Source organism: Peromyscus californicus, unplaced genomic scaffold (assembly GCF_007827085.1).
Source record: "Peromyscus californicus insignis strain IS unplaced genomic scaffold, ASM782708v3 Scaffold_23__1_contigs__length_62951481, whole genome shotgun sequence".
Lineage (NCBI taxonomy): Eukaryota > Metazoa > Chordata > Mammalia > Rodentia > Cricetidae > Peromyscus > Peromyscus californicus.
Genome location: NW_026294534.1, coordinates 36,957,636 through 36,971,709, shown reverse-complemented (window position 1 = coordinate 36,971,709; position 14,074 = coordinate 36,957,636). Strand labels below are relative to the sequence as shown.

Below are 14,074 nucleotides of genomic sequence, written 5' to 3'. Positions count from 1 at the left end.
CCTAAAACACCTGATGGTCTAATAAAGCACTGAACGGCCAATAGTGAGGCAGGAGAAAGGATAGGCCAGGCTGACAGGCAGAGAGAATATATAGAAAGAGAAATCTGGGCGGGGGGAGAAAAGGAGAAGTAGCCAGAGAAGGAGGAGGACTCCAGGGGCCAGCCACCCAGCTACACAGCAAGCCATGGAGTAAGAGTAAGATTTACAGAAGTAAGAGAACGGGAAAAGCCCAGAGGCCAAAGATAGATGGGATAATTTAAAGTTAAGAAGAACGGGCTAGAAATAAGCCAAGCTAAGTCCGAGCATTCATAAATAAGAAAAAGCCTCTGTGCATTTATGTGGGAGCTGGGTGGCAGGCCCCCCCAAAAGAACAAACAACAACAGTGCCCAGCTGCCCAGACTGCCCCGGGCTTGCGTGTGGGTCTCCTAGTCCTCTCAGTCTGTCTTGGCACTGGGCAGGACCATGCTTTCTCCTAGGAACCCAGGGCAGACTGCCCCGGGCCTCCTGTGTTTTAGGTTTCTAAAGCCCATATCGATGATATATGCTCTATCATTTTGCCTGTTTGTTTCTCTTCAGATGAAGAAGGATTCTTACCCAGGTTTGCCCTGGGGAAGAATTGGATATGAGGATGGCTTTTAGTTCCTGTAGCTTGCCTGTTGCTCACACATTTCCCCCTTCTCCCTTATATATATGAAGTTGGAGGACATGTTAATATCTCCAGCATAGAATTTGCTGTAGACAGGAAAACCCCACTTTCATCTGGAGGAATAGACTGCTCATAAAAATCACCAGATCTGTTCAAATTCCTGCCAAGTATTAGTGTGCTGAAAGAATGGATAAGAGTTGGAACAGAGACACTCCTCCACTGTTGATGGGAGTGCAAACTTGTACAACCACTGTGGAAATCAGTATGGTGGTTTCTCAGAAAATTGGGAATCGATCTATCTCAAGACTCAGCCATACCACTCTTGGGCATATACCCAAGGAATGCTCAATCATATCACAAAGATACATGCTCAACTATGTTCATAACAGCACTATTCGTAATAGCCAGAACCTGGAAACAACCTAAATACCCGTCAACCAAAGAATGGATTAAGAAAATGTGGTACATATACACAATGGAGTACTACTCAGCAGAGAAAAACAATGACAGCATGAAATTTGCAGGCAAATGGATGGAACTAGAAAATATCATCCTGAGTGAGGTAACCCAAACCCAGAAGGACAAATATGGTATGTACTCACTCATAAGTGGATTCTAGATATAAAGCAAAGAACAATCAGACTGCAACCCACAGAACCAGGGAGGCTACCTAGCAGGGGGGACCCTAGGATGACTGTGACTTATAATAAGTTTTGGTTTTACTCAATCACTGGGCAAGCTTCAGTGAAACATTTCACTATTAGGATACGAATTTATACTGTATCAAGCTGATAATAGAAAAATAAAATTAAATTAAATTTAAAAAAAAGAGTTGGACCAGAGACTTTAAAACATGCTCTTGTGCCAAGTTTCTAGTTAGCACAAGAGCAAGAGGAAGCCTGGCTTGAGGACTGCGACTTGTCCGCTCCAGTCCCTCAGAAAGTAGGAGCTGTGTGCAAAGGAAAGAAGGACCGTGCAGGGGAGGAAGAGGCTCTGGCTCTGGAGCCCAGCCCCTGAGGAAGATTCTGTATGTACGCGTATTCCATGCGTGTCCGCCCTGGAAATCTCCCTGCGTACCTCTTTGGTGATAGCAGGTAGTGAGGCAAGAGGCTCCCGCCAAGCTGGGCGGAAGTGATACAGTAAAAACAAACATTTCAGAAGGCGCTAAGGGCTTTGGAGAACGTGTGTCTATGTGGGTGATGAGTCGGGGGGTCAGGAAATCTGGTCTAGCTAGAGCAGAGGCTGCTGTTGTCTTCAGTAGTAGCATGAGATGACCTCACCCGGAAGGTGAGCTGTGAGCATTGGCCAGGGACTTGGAGAGTGTCTCCTGAACAAGGGACAAGTGTCACCCTGAAGACAGAAGCTTGGAGCTCTGTTTGTGGAAGCTGCTGTTGGTTGAAAGAGATAGTCTGGAGGAAAACAGCCAGGGGCAGTGAGCAGCCATGAAGGGCCATGCCTGGGCTTGGAGACTCAAGCTGCGCTCTGAATGAGGAAGGAAGTCCTCGGAGCCTGTGAGAACGGAACCCGGAAGATCGCTGTGCTCCTCTCCTTATTCTCATCGTTCTTCAGGGAAGATGCTTTTCTTCCAGACAGTTTGACAGGTGTTTTAAAGAGCGGACCAGATGGGGATTTTCTCACCGCCCTCATCCTTTCCGTGATTTTTCTTGTTGGTCTAAGTTTAGTCAGGAAAACACTTTCTCATTGGGTAACTGCAGTTCCAGGTTGCACTGTTGAGAGTAGCGTGATGAACCCCCCTCACCCCCACCCCACATTGCTCCATGACATCCTAGATGGAAATAAGCTCTTTGCCCAGGGTATCCATGTTGTATACGCTATCCACCTGTTAGTTACTTAGTAGCTGCCTTAGCTACTTAGCTACTTACATTGACTATGCGTTAGTTCATGTACCCCTTACTTAAAAAATGGCTCCCAGGCACAAGAGTCACAGTGATGGCGGTGTTATCACAGTGTTTTGTTTTAATGTGTCTAGTTCACTATTGTTGTTAATGTCTTGCTTTGCCTAGCATTTAAATTAAGTTTTCTAATTGTTTGGAATGTAAAGATAAAAGCACACTATATCTAAGTTTCGGGATACGTGAGTCTTCGGGTATCCACTGGGGACTTAGAAGATGCTCACCACAGGTAAGAGGAGGCTGTTGTGGATGGCCATCTCCCCCTATGCTTTACACTGCCCTCCCTTCCTTAGCACTTGTTCTTCTTTCTGGTCTAAATCTGGTTTTATAAATGCATCATTCATACTGGATAGGAGCCCACCTTGATGATGCATGACCGAATCTTAATTCAGAGGCAACAACAAATAGTAAACTGACCCTCAAAAATTAAAATCTTAGTGTACCAAAATAGAAATGAAAAGGAGTCAAGAAAATGAAAAGAAGCAGGGCATGGTACTGTACACTTTTCATCCCAACACTCTGAAGGCAGAGGCAGGTCTTTTGGATCTTTTTGGTCTTTATCAGTTTGAGGCCAGCCTGGTCTATGTCAAGAGTCCTAGGCTAACAAGGGCTACATAGTGAGACCCCGCCTCAAAAAAGAAAATGATTAAAAAAGAGAGAAATAAGAAAATGAAAAGATGGGTGGTGGTGGCACACGCTTTTAATCCCAGCACTCAGGAAGCAGAGCCAGGTGGATCTCTGTGAGTTCGAGGCCAGCCTGGGCTACAGAGTGAGTTCTAGGAAAGGCGCAAAGCTGCACAGAGAAACCCTGTCTCAAAAAAAGAAAAGAAAATGGAAAGAAAATGCAGAAGGGAAGACAAAGGTTCACACCCAGGTCGTGTGTCTGAGAGGGAGCTTGTATCCAGCATCCCAGAGCTCTTACAACACAATCTTCAAAACATAAATGACCCAGCAGAAAATGTGCAGAGTGCTTGAGAGGACGTTTCTACTAAGATGTACAAATGGCCAAGAAGCATGTGAGAGCAATATCATTAAATGATAGGGAAATGCAAATCAGCACTAATATGAGGTACCATACCTCCTAGAGTGATTAAAATGACGTCAGACAGATAATACACACATCAGCGAGACAGTAGAGATGCTGGGATCCTCACACAGTCCCTGTGGAAACAGAGTGAAGACAACTTGGCAGTTTTTAAAGATTTTCATCATAGAATTACCATGTGACCTAGCCTTTCCATTCCCAGATATACACTGAAGGAAAAGTGAGGTTGTGTCCCCACAAAATTTTGTACATTGACCTTCACAGTACCGTTATTCAAAACTCACAAAAAGTAGAGATAACCTATGTGGCCACCAACAGTAGAGAGTGTGGTGTATTCACATAATGGAATATTAAAGTATTGTAAAAGAAACCAGTCACAGAAGGCCCACATTGTATGATTCTGTTCACACGGGATGTGCAGAACAAGCCGATCAGGCAAACAGTAGAGTCTTAGTTTCCTATGGCAATTGGAGGGGTACATAGGAAACATTCCACATGTGATGGTAGTGTCAGTTGCACAGCTCTGAATTTATATTTTAAAGAACCATTGATTTGCATACAACAAACATAAATGTGTGAAATTTGTCATGTATAAAATTATATCTCAATAAAGTATATTAGAAATAGAATGGATGGAGATTGAAACTTCACTGAGAAACTATCTCAGGCAGGGTGCTAACTAACACCATAGAGGACACTGAGGACAGGTAGAAATTTCTAGTCCCCAGCCCTTATCCAGTGAATAAGTGCAACAGAAGTGCCTGGCATGGCCATACCTCACGGCAGCTCTTGGATCAAGTGTTTCCCCTTTAAGTTTGGTCTCGGTTCTGACTTCGTAGTCCTGCTTTGTCCAGCTTGACTTTTATCTAGAGGCTCTACTTAAGATTCAGAACTGGCGTGATTACCCTGAGGTGAGAGTTCAGCGGGTGATCTCCCAAGCCAGGAGAGTTTCGTGGCCCACATGGAGTTGGAGTGAAGGATCATGGAAGGCAGGCAGAACCCTGGAGGCTTATGGGTTTGTGAGGCCCTTCCAGGCCTTCAGTAGGGATGAGCGCCTGGATACAGGAGTGTATCAGACAGGCCTCCAGAGGAGAAGCCTGGGATGGTGCCTCTGGAACTCATGCTTGACTTCTGAGCATGAAAATGACATTGTGTGGGACAAGAAGGAGATCTTTATAGCAAACTTATATAAATAGTGAACAGTTTGCTTCTGGTTTAGTTTACTCAACAGACTTTCTTCCCCCAGACTTATTCACTGAAATATGGACAGGTATATACTACTTGGATTTTCCTCATTAGTTACATTAAATGCTCTTGGTCTTGGAATTGGAGGAGGTTGGCAGACCCTGGCGAATTTCCAGGATCTGTTTCCAGTCTTCACTCTCTTTGACCATTGGGGAGTATTGGACAATGTTGGCTACTTGTATAGTTCCCTTCAGCAGTCCTGATGATTTAAAAATCTATACAGATCTTGTGATGTAAGTCAGACTATTTCAGACGCTCCAGTGTCTTCCCCTTCTTTTGACATGAGCGTCTGTACCCTGTGTCTTCCGCTCTCTCCTGCCGTTGACCCCTCACTGCACTCGGGCCCCATGGGCCTCCCTGTCCCTGTGTTCATCTTCCCTCCGTGTCTGAACAGTTATTCATACTCTGTTTCTTCTTCGTGTGCAGCTGTCTTACTCTATCGCTCTGCCAGGAACTGCCTGCGCATCTGTTATGTCTAATATCTCTTCTCTGAGCCACGCTCCATCCTCTGATTCTGGGTAGTTAAGAGAGCCCTCGAGATCATCTAAGATGCTTCATATCAGCAGAGAATGCCCAGGAGTCACTAGAAATGGGTCTTTCTTTACGCAGGAAGCATTTCTTGAGTGCCATTTTATATTGGGGACAGCAGTGCTATGAGTAAAACTGTCCTTGAGCTAGAGGTCATAGTCCAATGATAAATGCAGCGATCCTTACATCCTTCAGAATATAGTCATGCCACACATGTATGGAATGGCTGACATGGAACAGACTTTAAGAAATAACGTCCCTTAAGAGTAACACTGAGTGGAGCCATAAAGGTTGAGTGCCTCTCGTTCCCATAGGGTTGTATGAGTCAGATATGGGTAGATGGTCCTGCCTGCACACAGTTGAAAAGAGTGGCGAGACAGCCTGGTGGTTAGCCTATGTCAAGTGAACACTGCTGGTTCTTGGCATGCAGTGGAGAGAGGCAAGGCTTGATCGGCAGGAAAGGGCTGGACCTGAAGTGTCTTGACACCATCCTGACACATGTGGGCTTCATGCTGTAGAGCCATGGTTTCAAATGACAATCTGTCCCACACTCACCTGAAGACTTGGTGAAATGCAGAAGACTTGGCCCTACTCCAGAGTTCTTGGCCCTGCAGATCTGTTTGAGTCCCAGGAGTCAGCGTTCTCTATGTCCCTTGGGCGCTGCTGCTGCTACTACTGAGGACCCACACCCCGAGAAGCATCATTGTAGGTGAAACAGCCACCTGCACAATTGTACTGCATCTTGGTGCCCAGCACTCAGCTTTCTATTTATAGCCACAACAGCCAGAGTACTTGAGAAATGGTTTTTCCGAATCTGCGGCCCAAATGTCAGCATTCTAGTCATGATCCGATACATACTATGTCTTCCTGAGTAGATGAATAAGCCCAGTATTGTCAGCTACTGTTAATAATTTCTCCTCTGCCGTTCTGAACCCTGAAATGTTAGTAAGTTCATCTAGCTGACTCCAGCAGAAGACATGAAGTTGATCTATGTGTACTGGAAATGTTGTGCATAAATATTACATGTGAAGAGAGATGCAGTCATTGAAAACCAGGCTTCTTGCCTTCTTGTTCATTTGCTAAAACTCAATCTTGAGAATGTAGTTTAACAGTTTTGAAGCTGAATATATCAAATAGAACTGCAGAACTATAGACTACATCATGTATGTATACGTTCATGTAATACATGCATATTTACATACACAGTGTCACTTGCTAATGAGAATCATAATAATTTTCATTACAACTTGCTGTTAAACATACCATTCTGTTCCTTCGTCAGGCCTGTGACTTAGAGGTACCACTTACTTGAAAGAAAGGAGCCAGGCTGTGGGCTCTACTGGACTTGCTGTTATCCTTTCTAATGCTTTGAAGTGGTCTGATAGCCTAGCAGCACAGTGGAGTGATGCAGACACTTGCTGATTGATAAGTGACCCAGCCTTACAGAAGACCTACTGAGCTTTATGTATTTTTAAAGATTTATCATTTTTAATCTTCATGTGTGCTTGAGAGCCTGTGCGTACATGTGTGTCCGACCCCCTGAAACCGGAGTTGATAGAAGGCAGACTACCTGATGTAGGGGCCGGGCACTGAATTCAGGTCTTCTGCAAGAGCATGTTGCTCCTAACTGCTGAGCCATTACCTCCCCAGTCCCTGAGGTTTAACTATTATGTCCCCCCCAAATTAGTCTATTGAAATGTCATTGTCGGGTGATGGTATTAGAAGACAGGGCTCTCCCAGGGCTCAGGAGATGGCTCATTAATAAGTGCTTGCTACCCAAGTGTCAAGCAAGACTTGGGTTCCATCCCCAGGACCTCAATAAAAGCCAGGAATGAGCCGGGCGGTGGTGGCGCACGCCTTTAATCCCAGCACTCGGGAGGCAGAGCCAGGCGGATCTCTGTGAGTTCGAGGCCAGCCTGGACTACCAAGTGAGTCCCAGGAAAGGCGCAAAGCTACACAGAGAAACCCTGTCTCGAAAAACCAAAAAAAAAAAAAAAAGCCAGGAATGGCTATCCACACCCCTAACTCCATCCTGGGGAGGCAAAGATAGAAGGATTCCTGGGGCCTAATTGCCAGCCAGTCTACCTGAGCCAGTGAGGTCCCGGATCAGGTTCTCATCTCATAAAACTAGGGTGAGAATGATTGAGAAAGATGCCACGTGTTGACTCTGGCTTCCATCTTTTTATGCACATGTGTTCACACCCAAACACATACCATCCCTCCCTCCCTGCCAAACAATATGATCGGGTCTTTGGAAGGAAATCAGGGCCTGAGAAAAGAGGCTCTGAATGGCTGCCCTGCCCCTTCTCCATGTGCAGACATAAGACAGAGAGGGATGCCACGTCGATCTTGGCCATTATAGCCTCCAGAAGGTGAGGGAGAAATTGCTGTGGCAGTGTGTTGTAGCAGCCTGGCTGGACTAATATAAGATGCTGGGCTATTTACTGTTCTTGCTTTTAGAGGCTCTAGCTGAGATTTCTTCCTGCCCAGTTCTTGGGTGAATGCTGTCTACAGCCCAGCATTACCCCCTTCCCTCATCCATCCTTGGCTTTAAAGCACAAGGGTTTGGACACTTGCTCTCAATGTATTCTCATGACACCTTTTTAAAAAATAACTGACTCCCGTCCTGCTCTCCCCAAGACAGGATTTTCTAACATCTCCACCTTATAAAATGGAGTTGAGTCCAAAAATGTTAAACCATTTCTCTGGTTCGAACGTGGAACAAGATGGTCACATACTTAAGTCAGAATTGGTGCCCAGGTATCCTGATCTTCAGTCATAGGTCTTCTCCACTACACTAGTCATTCACCTAGGTCTTCACCTCAACACTTGGAGGTTATGCCTCTCAGGTCTGTGTTCTGACTCTGGATCTTAGATCTGTATACTCAGCACACAGCCTGAATGGTTCTAAAGCTGGTGTGTGGATTGAGTCGTCATAATCACTTTGAAAATGCATCACCTGCATGTTGGACCCCTAACTGAAGGAAACACTCCCAGCTCCAGTACGTGGGCATTCGAGGGGGAAAGGGTGGCCTCGGGCACCTTAGATAAGGCTGTGCCAGGCCTGTGGGCTCTGCTTTCTCCACTGTGGAGGTTGTGGCTCTGCTGTTGGCTTGCAGTGGTTTCTGCCTCTTCCACAAGCGCGACCCCCACTGAAGTGGGGTGACACTCGACGCTATGGCACTTCAGGTGGTTGGTTTGATGAGGTAATCCTGTTTGCTGTGTGTCCAGAAAGAACATAGCAGCCTCAAGTTGAGAAGGAAGGCAAATATTTTTGAGTTCCCGGGCAGCTTTAATTTTCAGTTTGTGACAATTAGTAGCTGCTGGGAAATGCTGCCAGCTTCCTGTTAGGATGTCATCTGGAACGTTGATAAATCCTAAGTAAATATGTTCATGTTCTTCAAACCCTCTGACAAGAGGAGCTGGTAATGGGTGCTGTGTGTGTGTGTGTGTGTGTGTGTGTGTGTGTGTGTGTGTGTGTGTGTGATTAAAAGTGAACATTTTTTTTTTCTGAAAAATTAGCTTTTCCAAGTGTATATTTATTTAGATAAACCCACACAGCATCTGGTATGTACAGACTAATTTGAAGCAAATTCCATTAGCTTTATCTTCTCACAAAGAGGGAATTCCAAAATATTTTCCCCCATTTGGATCATTTCTGAGTTGATCCTCTGGCTAGTGCTCCTATTAGCCAACACAGGCTAAGTCGGAACACACTTTTGAAATCAGGTGACAGGCAGCTTCTCAACCCTCGTACGGGAAAACATCCCTGGTGGGTTCGGGCGCCTGTAGACCTGCCGTCCACCTATGACTGTGAGTACTAGAAAGCCGCTTCTCTCTTGGCAGTAAGCCACAGTGTTTTCTCATCCTGTGCCTGCCTTTCACGTTTTGATGTGTCCTGCCTGCCTCGGGACCGTTTTATGCATTGCATGTAGTGGCCAGGTACGACACGGCGAAGGAAGTTGTGATTATGCTGGAGAGTGGAAGGTCTCCAGAGATGATGTACAGAAACCTGCCTCAGTCTGCACTGTGAGCGAGACCAAACATAGACCCTAACTAACCAGATGCCTTGTGACTCCTCCCCAGGGTATGTTCTAACTCCTGCAAGTGTGGCTGCCACACTCAGGGATTACTTTTGTATTTTTAACGCAGTGGTCACCTCCATCCTAGACTCACCAAGTACTCCTTGAGTTGATGAGTGAACTGTGTCAAACAGATGTGGGTGAAAGGCCAATAACAATATGGCTAGCATTCTGAGGAGTACTGGCACTTTGTCTAGCCAGCACACACGGAAAAGTGTACCCTGAATTGGCCTAAGCAACATCCTTTTCTCTTGCTTGTGAGCCTGTATTGGGGGTAGTAGGCTTTGGAAGGAATTTCTCTTTTTTGCTGGATGTGGCATCGGCTGCAATTCCCATTGAAGACAATGTACTCACCGCATGCCGGATTGGCGCTGAATGTGTGCCAAAGTCTCAGTCGGGCCAAGGTCTGTGGGAGTCCAGGCTCCACTCTACAATAGATGTCTCCATGGGTAATTGTTAAGGCCCCAAAGTATGGAAGCCTTGGGGGTAGGTGAATGGCATGCACGGTATTGCAAATCTCCAGGTGGACGGCGTGCACGGTGTTGCAGATCTCCGGGTGGACGGCGTGCACGGTGTTGCAGATCTCCAGGTGGATTGCATGCACGGTGTTGCAGATCTCCAGGTGGACGGCATGCACGGTGTTGCAGATCTCCGGGTGGACGGCGTGCACGGTGTTGCAATCCCTGGGCCAGTGGCCTTTAGTGATCTACATTTGGAAGTCATAGAGTCGTCTCCACCGTGGTTGTAAGCCCACTCGATTTGAAGAAGAGAAGATGTATGTCCTGCTTTCCATAGGGAAATTGCTAGGAATGACAGACACTGCAAAGAAGTGTGTGAGATGGAAAATATTGGGGCTACTTTTGGAGAGTATCTACTCCACAATCCAAACTGGAAATTGTAACCTTCCACAAATCCAGTTTTTCTCCAATGTTCCTGATCTAGTAATTGACCTCACTTTCTCCGTTTGTGATTATAGCAAAGCTGTAGAAGCCACATTTAATGCCTCCTTTATTCTTTTGAATCCTGAGTAATTTGCCTTTTAGCCTGTTTATTGGCCCCTGGCTCTGTAATTCTCAAGTCCTTAATTCCCGTGTACTACCAATGCCGTGAACTACCAACTCATTCCTCCCAGCTCAGCCTCCTGTGACAGCTTCCAGTGGGCTTCCCTTCAAGCCAACAGCCTATCACTGTCTGATCTGATCTGAGATATATATGTATATATATATATATATATATATATATATATATATTATATATATATATACACACACACACACACACACACACATATGTATATACACACACACCCCGCTTCCTATGTGATCTGATCACATTAAACTCATTCATCGCATATATCCTGGCTAATCTATGTCAGCCTGACATAGGTCGAGTCATTTGGGAAGAGAGGACTTCAATTGAGAAAATGCCCCACAGGTTGGCCTGTGAGCAAAACTGTGGTGCAGTTTCTTGATTGATGAGTGATGTGGAGGGCGCAGCTCACTATAAGTGGTCCCACCCCGGGGCTGGTGGTCCTGAGTACTACAAGAAAGTGAGCTCTGCAATCCATGAAGAGCAAGCCAGTAAGCGGCACTCCCCATGGCCTCTGCTTCAGTTCCTGTTCTGCCTTCTTTCGACAGTGGAAAGAAGTCCTGAGTGTTGTAAGTGGAATAAACTCCCCCCTCCCCACAAGTTGCTTATGGTTATGGTGTTTTAGCACAACAATAGGAAACCCTAAGACAGAAATTGGTAACAAGTCGTGAGCTATTGGTATGACAGATCTGGCCGTGTGTTTTTGGGAGAATTGTGGAAGGACTTGGTATCTTTGGGCTAGACAAGCCATTGAGTGCTCAGAGCTTAATGAGATGTGGGAGCTTAGAAGATGCTGCTGAGAGCAGTGCAGATGGTGGAGACCTGGGTTGTGAGGTTTCAGGGGGAAGTTTGAGAGTCCCTTAAAGACACTGCTGGAGCTGTTTGATGTTTTAATTAAGAACCGCTAAAGTGAAACTTTTGCTTTTCTGAGACAATCGATACTAGTAAACTGGAGCTACAGAATCAGCTGTGACTAAGAAGAGACCTCTGCAGAGAGGGCAGAAGCTGCAGCTTATGCTGGCAGCTGAACTTGGGAAAGGGCAAGAGTTTCCCACGTGGTCGTGGATTGAAGGTATGAAGGGGTCGTGGAGAGCAGCTGAGGCTTGGCCGTGTGTGGCAGGGCTGGAGTCCCCGAAGAGCGGCCAGGGCAGGCCATTGGTGAAGGCGCAGCCTTAGTTGCAGTAGACGGTGCAGGACTGAAAGGGTTAGGAAGAGGAGTTGAGGCTTGGCACTGAGTGGCAAGCTCAGATCCCCTCAAGAGAGCTCTAGGAGAGGCCATGACTGCAAGTGGAGCCCAGCTGTAGCAGGAGACCCCAGCATTTTGGAGATGCCGGGACCCATGAGATGGCCACCAAGACAGCAGCAACCCTGAAGTGGAGCCGGTCCGAGCCTAGGTGACAGGGTGTGGGCTGTGGATAGCAGGCCCAAGAGGTGGAGTTAGCTGCCAAGCCCTCTAGGGCCCTGAGGATCCTGCGTGGGTCAGTTTGCTGTCGAATCTTGACTCTACTTTGATTGCCTGTGCCCCATTTCTTGGAGTAAGAAATATTTAACTTATCTTTGATTTGACAGGAATCTGCAGTTAAGTGACTGAACTTTTAAAACAATTTTGGAATTTTACAGAGAGACCCTGGTGTTTTAGAGCAACTGTGGGTATTTTAGAGAAACATTGTAATTTTAGAGAGATTTTAGATTTTTAGAGAGCTTTTTAATATTTTAAAGAGACTTTGGGCTTTATAAGTATTTGACTTTATAAAGACTGGGATTTTAAGGTTGAAAATATTTTTTTATATTGTGATATTGATATTCATGTAAGATCTTGAGGATGAACAGGAAAGGAAGGGTTATGGCTTAATGGTGACGTGAACGTGTAAGATGAACTAAACCCATTCTTCCCCAGGTTGCTTTCTGTCCTGGTGTTCAGTCACAGCAGTAGAACCTAACTAAGACAGCAGTCTTCTGGAAGCTATTAAAGCCTTGCAGTACTTTTGATTGAAGAATGAAGTTCCTCCCTGGTGTTTTCACCTGCCTGCTTCAGAGTCCTTTGGACCTGAGCTCCATTTGCATCTGCTCTGTAGGGCCCTAGAGCTCTGCTCTTTCCTGGCCCAGGGTTCTCACTTCTGGTCTTGCTAGTCCTTCAGCCTGCCACAGTCTATTCATTGCCCATGTCTGCATGAATATAATTCCTTAAGAAAGCCCAGGCTAGACCTCTGCCAAAGATTTGAGGGTGTCTATATTTTCCTTTCTGCCCACATTATACTTTTAACTGTTCATACCATCTTTGTTTCTTTCCTTGGTAGACTCTAAAATGTTCCATGAGGTAAAACAACTGGTCTTGACTCTCAGAAGTTAAGCCAGTGTCTGACAGACACACAGTGAACACTCAGTACATGCCTGTAAATGAATATGCATAAGTGTCCATATACAGATATTGCATATTCATATCCTCACAAATCAACTTCTGAGTGTACATATAGAGAGGTTCTGTTAACATTTGCACTTGAGTAAGATTTATAAATGGTTGGGTTTTGTATCTGGGAACCCATACGTGTTTATGATGAATTCTCATCTGTTGAATTTTCATCCGTTGTTTAATATATAGTACATTAAAGCTGGGCATGGTGGTGCACGCCTATAATCTCAGCACTCAGGAGGCAGAGGCAGGTGGGTTTCTGTGCCAACCTGGGCTTCAGAGCAAGTTCCAGGCCAGTCAGGGCTACATAGTGAAATCCTTCCTCAAAAGTAAAATTAAATAAAATTTAAAAAAAATTAAAGCGCAGTACACCAGACTCTGTTCTGGCTCAGAGTGGCCGTGCCCTTGTCCCCTGACTGACTGCTCTCCCTCTTCAAGGTAAGGAGTCAGCTGCCATGAAAACCGATCTCCTGAGGGCCCGGAACATGAAAAGGTACATTAACCAGCTGACTGTGGCAAAGAAGCAGTGTGAGAAGAGAATCCGAATCCTGGGAGGGCCTGCCTACGACCAGCAAGAGGACGGGGCCTTGGATGAAGGGGAGGGGCCTCAGAGCCAAAAGGTAGGACCCGTAGCGTCAGTTTGTTATAAACAGTGCGAGTACACGCACGTTCTTCTACCACCTCAGTGTTTAAGACGTGTTTCATTGCTACCGGTTCGTGGTGTTGGTTTCATGAGTAAACAGCTAGTTACTGGGTGTCCTTGAATTCTGGAAATGGCAGTTGATGGTGGGCGGTGTATATATCTGTGTACGTGTGCACAAGCCTGTGTACGTGTGCACAAGCCTGTGTATGTGCACAAGCCTGTGTGTGTGTGCACAAGCCTGTGTGTGTGTGCACAAGCCTGTGTACCTGTGCACAAGCCTGTGTGCGTGTGTGCACATGCCTGTGTACGTGTGCACAAGCCTGTGTATGTGTGCACAAGCCTGTGTATGTGTTTTCCACCCTTCTTTTCTCCACTCACCTGAACTTCAAGAGAAACATTTCCTGTTTGCAGAACCTAAATCAAAGTCATCCATTATCAACTATATAAAAAGCACCACCTAGGAAGGAAAGAC

At 45.8% G+C, this 14,074-nt stretch overlaps 1 protein-coding gene across 1 annotated transcript in view; it reads left to right on the top strand.

Moving 5' to 3' along the window:
* The window catches only part of Snx25 (sorting nexin 25), a 117,380-nt gene that overhangs the window by 70,012 nt on the left and 33,294 nt on the right, over positions 1 to 14,074 (top strand). Inside the window, exon 7 of the mRNA XM_052752218.1 lies at positions 13,398 to 13,579. Coding sequence (XP_052608178.1) covers positions 13,398 to 13,579 — 182 coding nt within the window. The remainder of the gene's footprint in view (positions 1 to 13,397; positions 13,580 to 14,074) is intronic.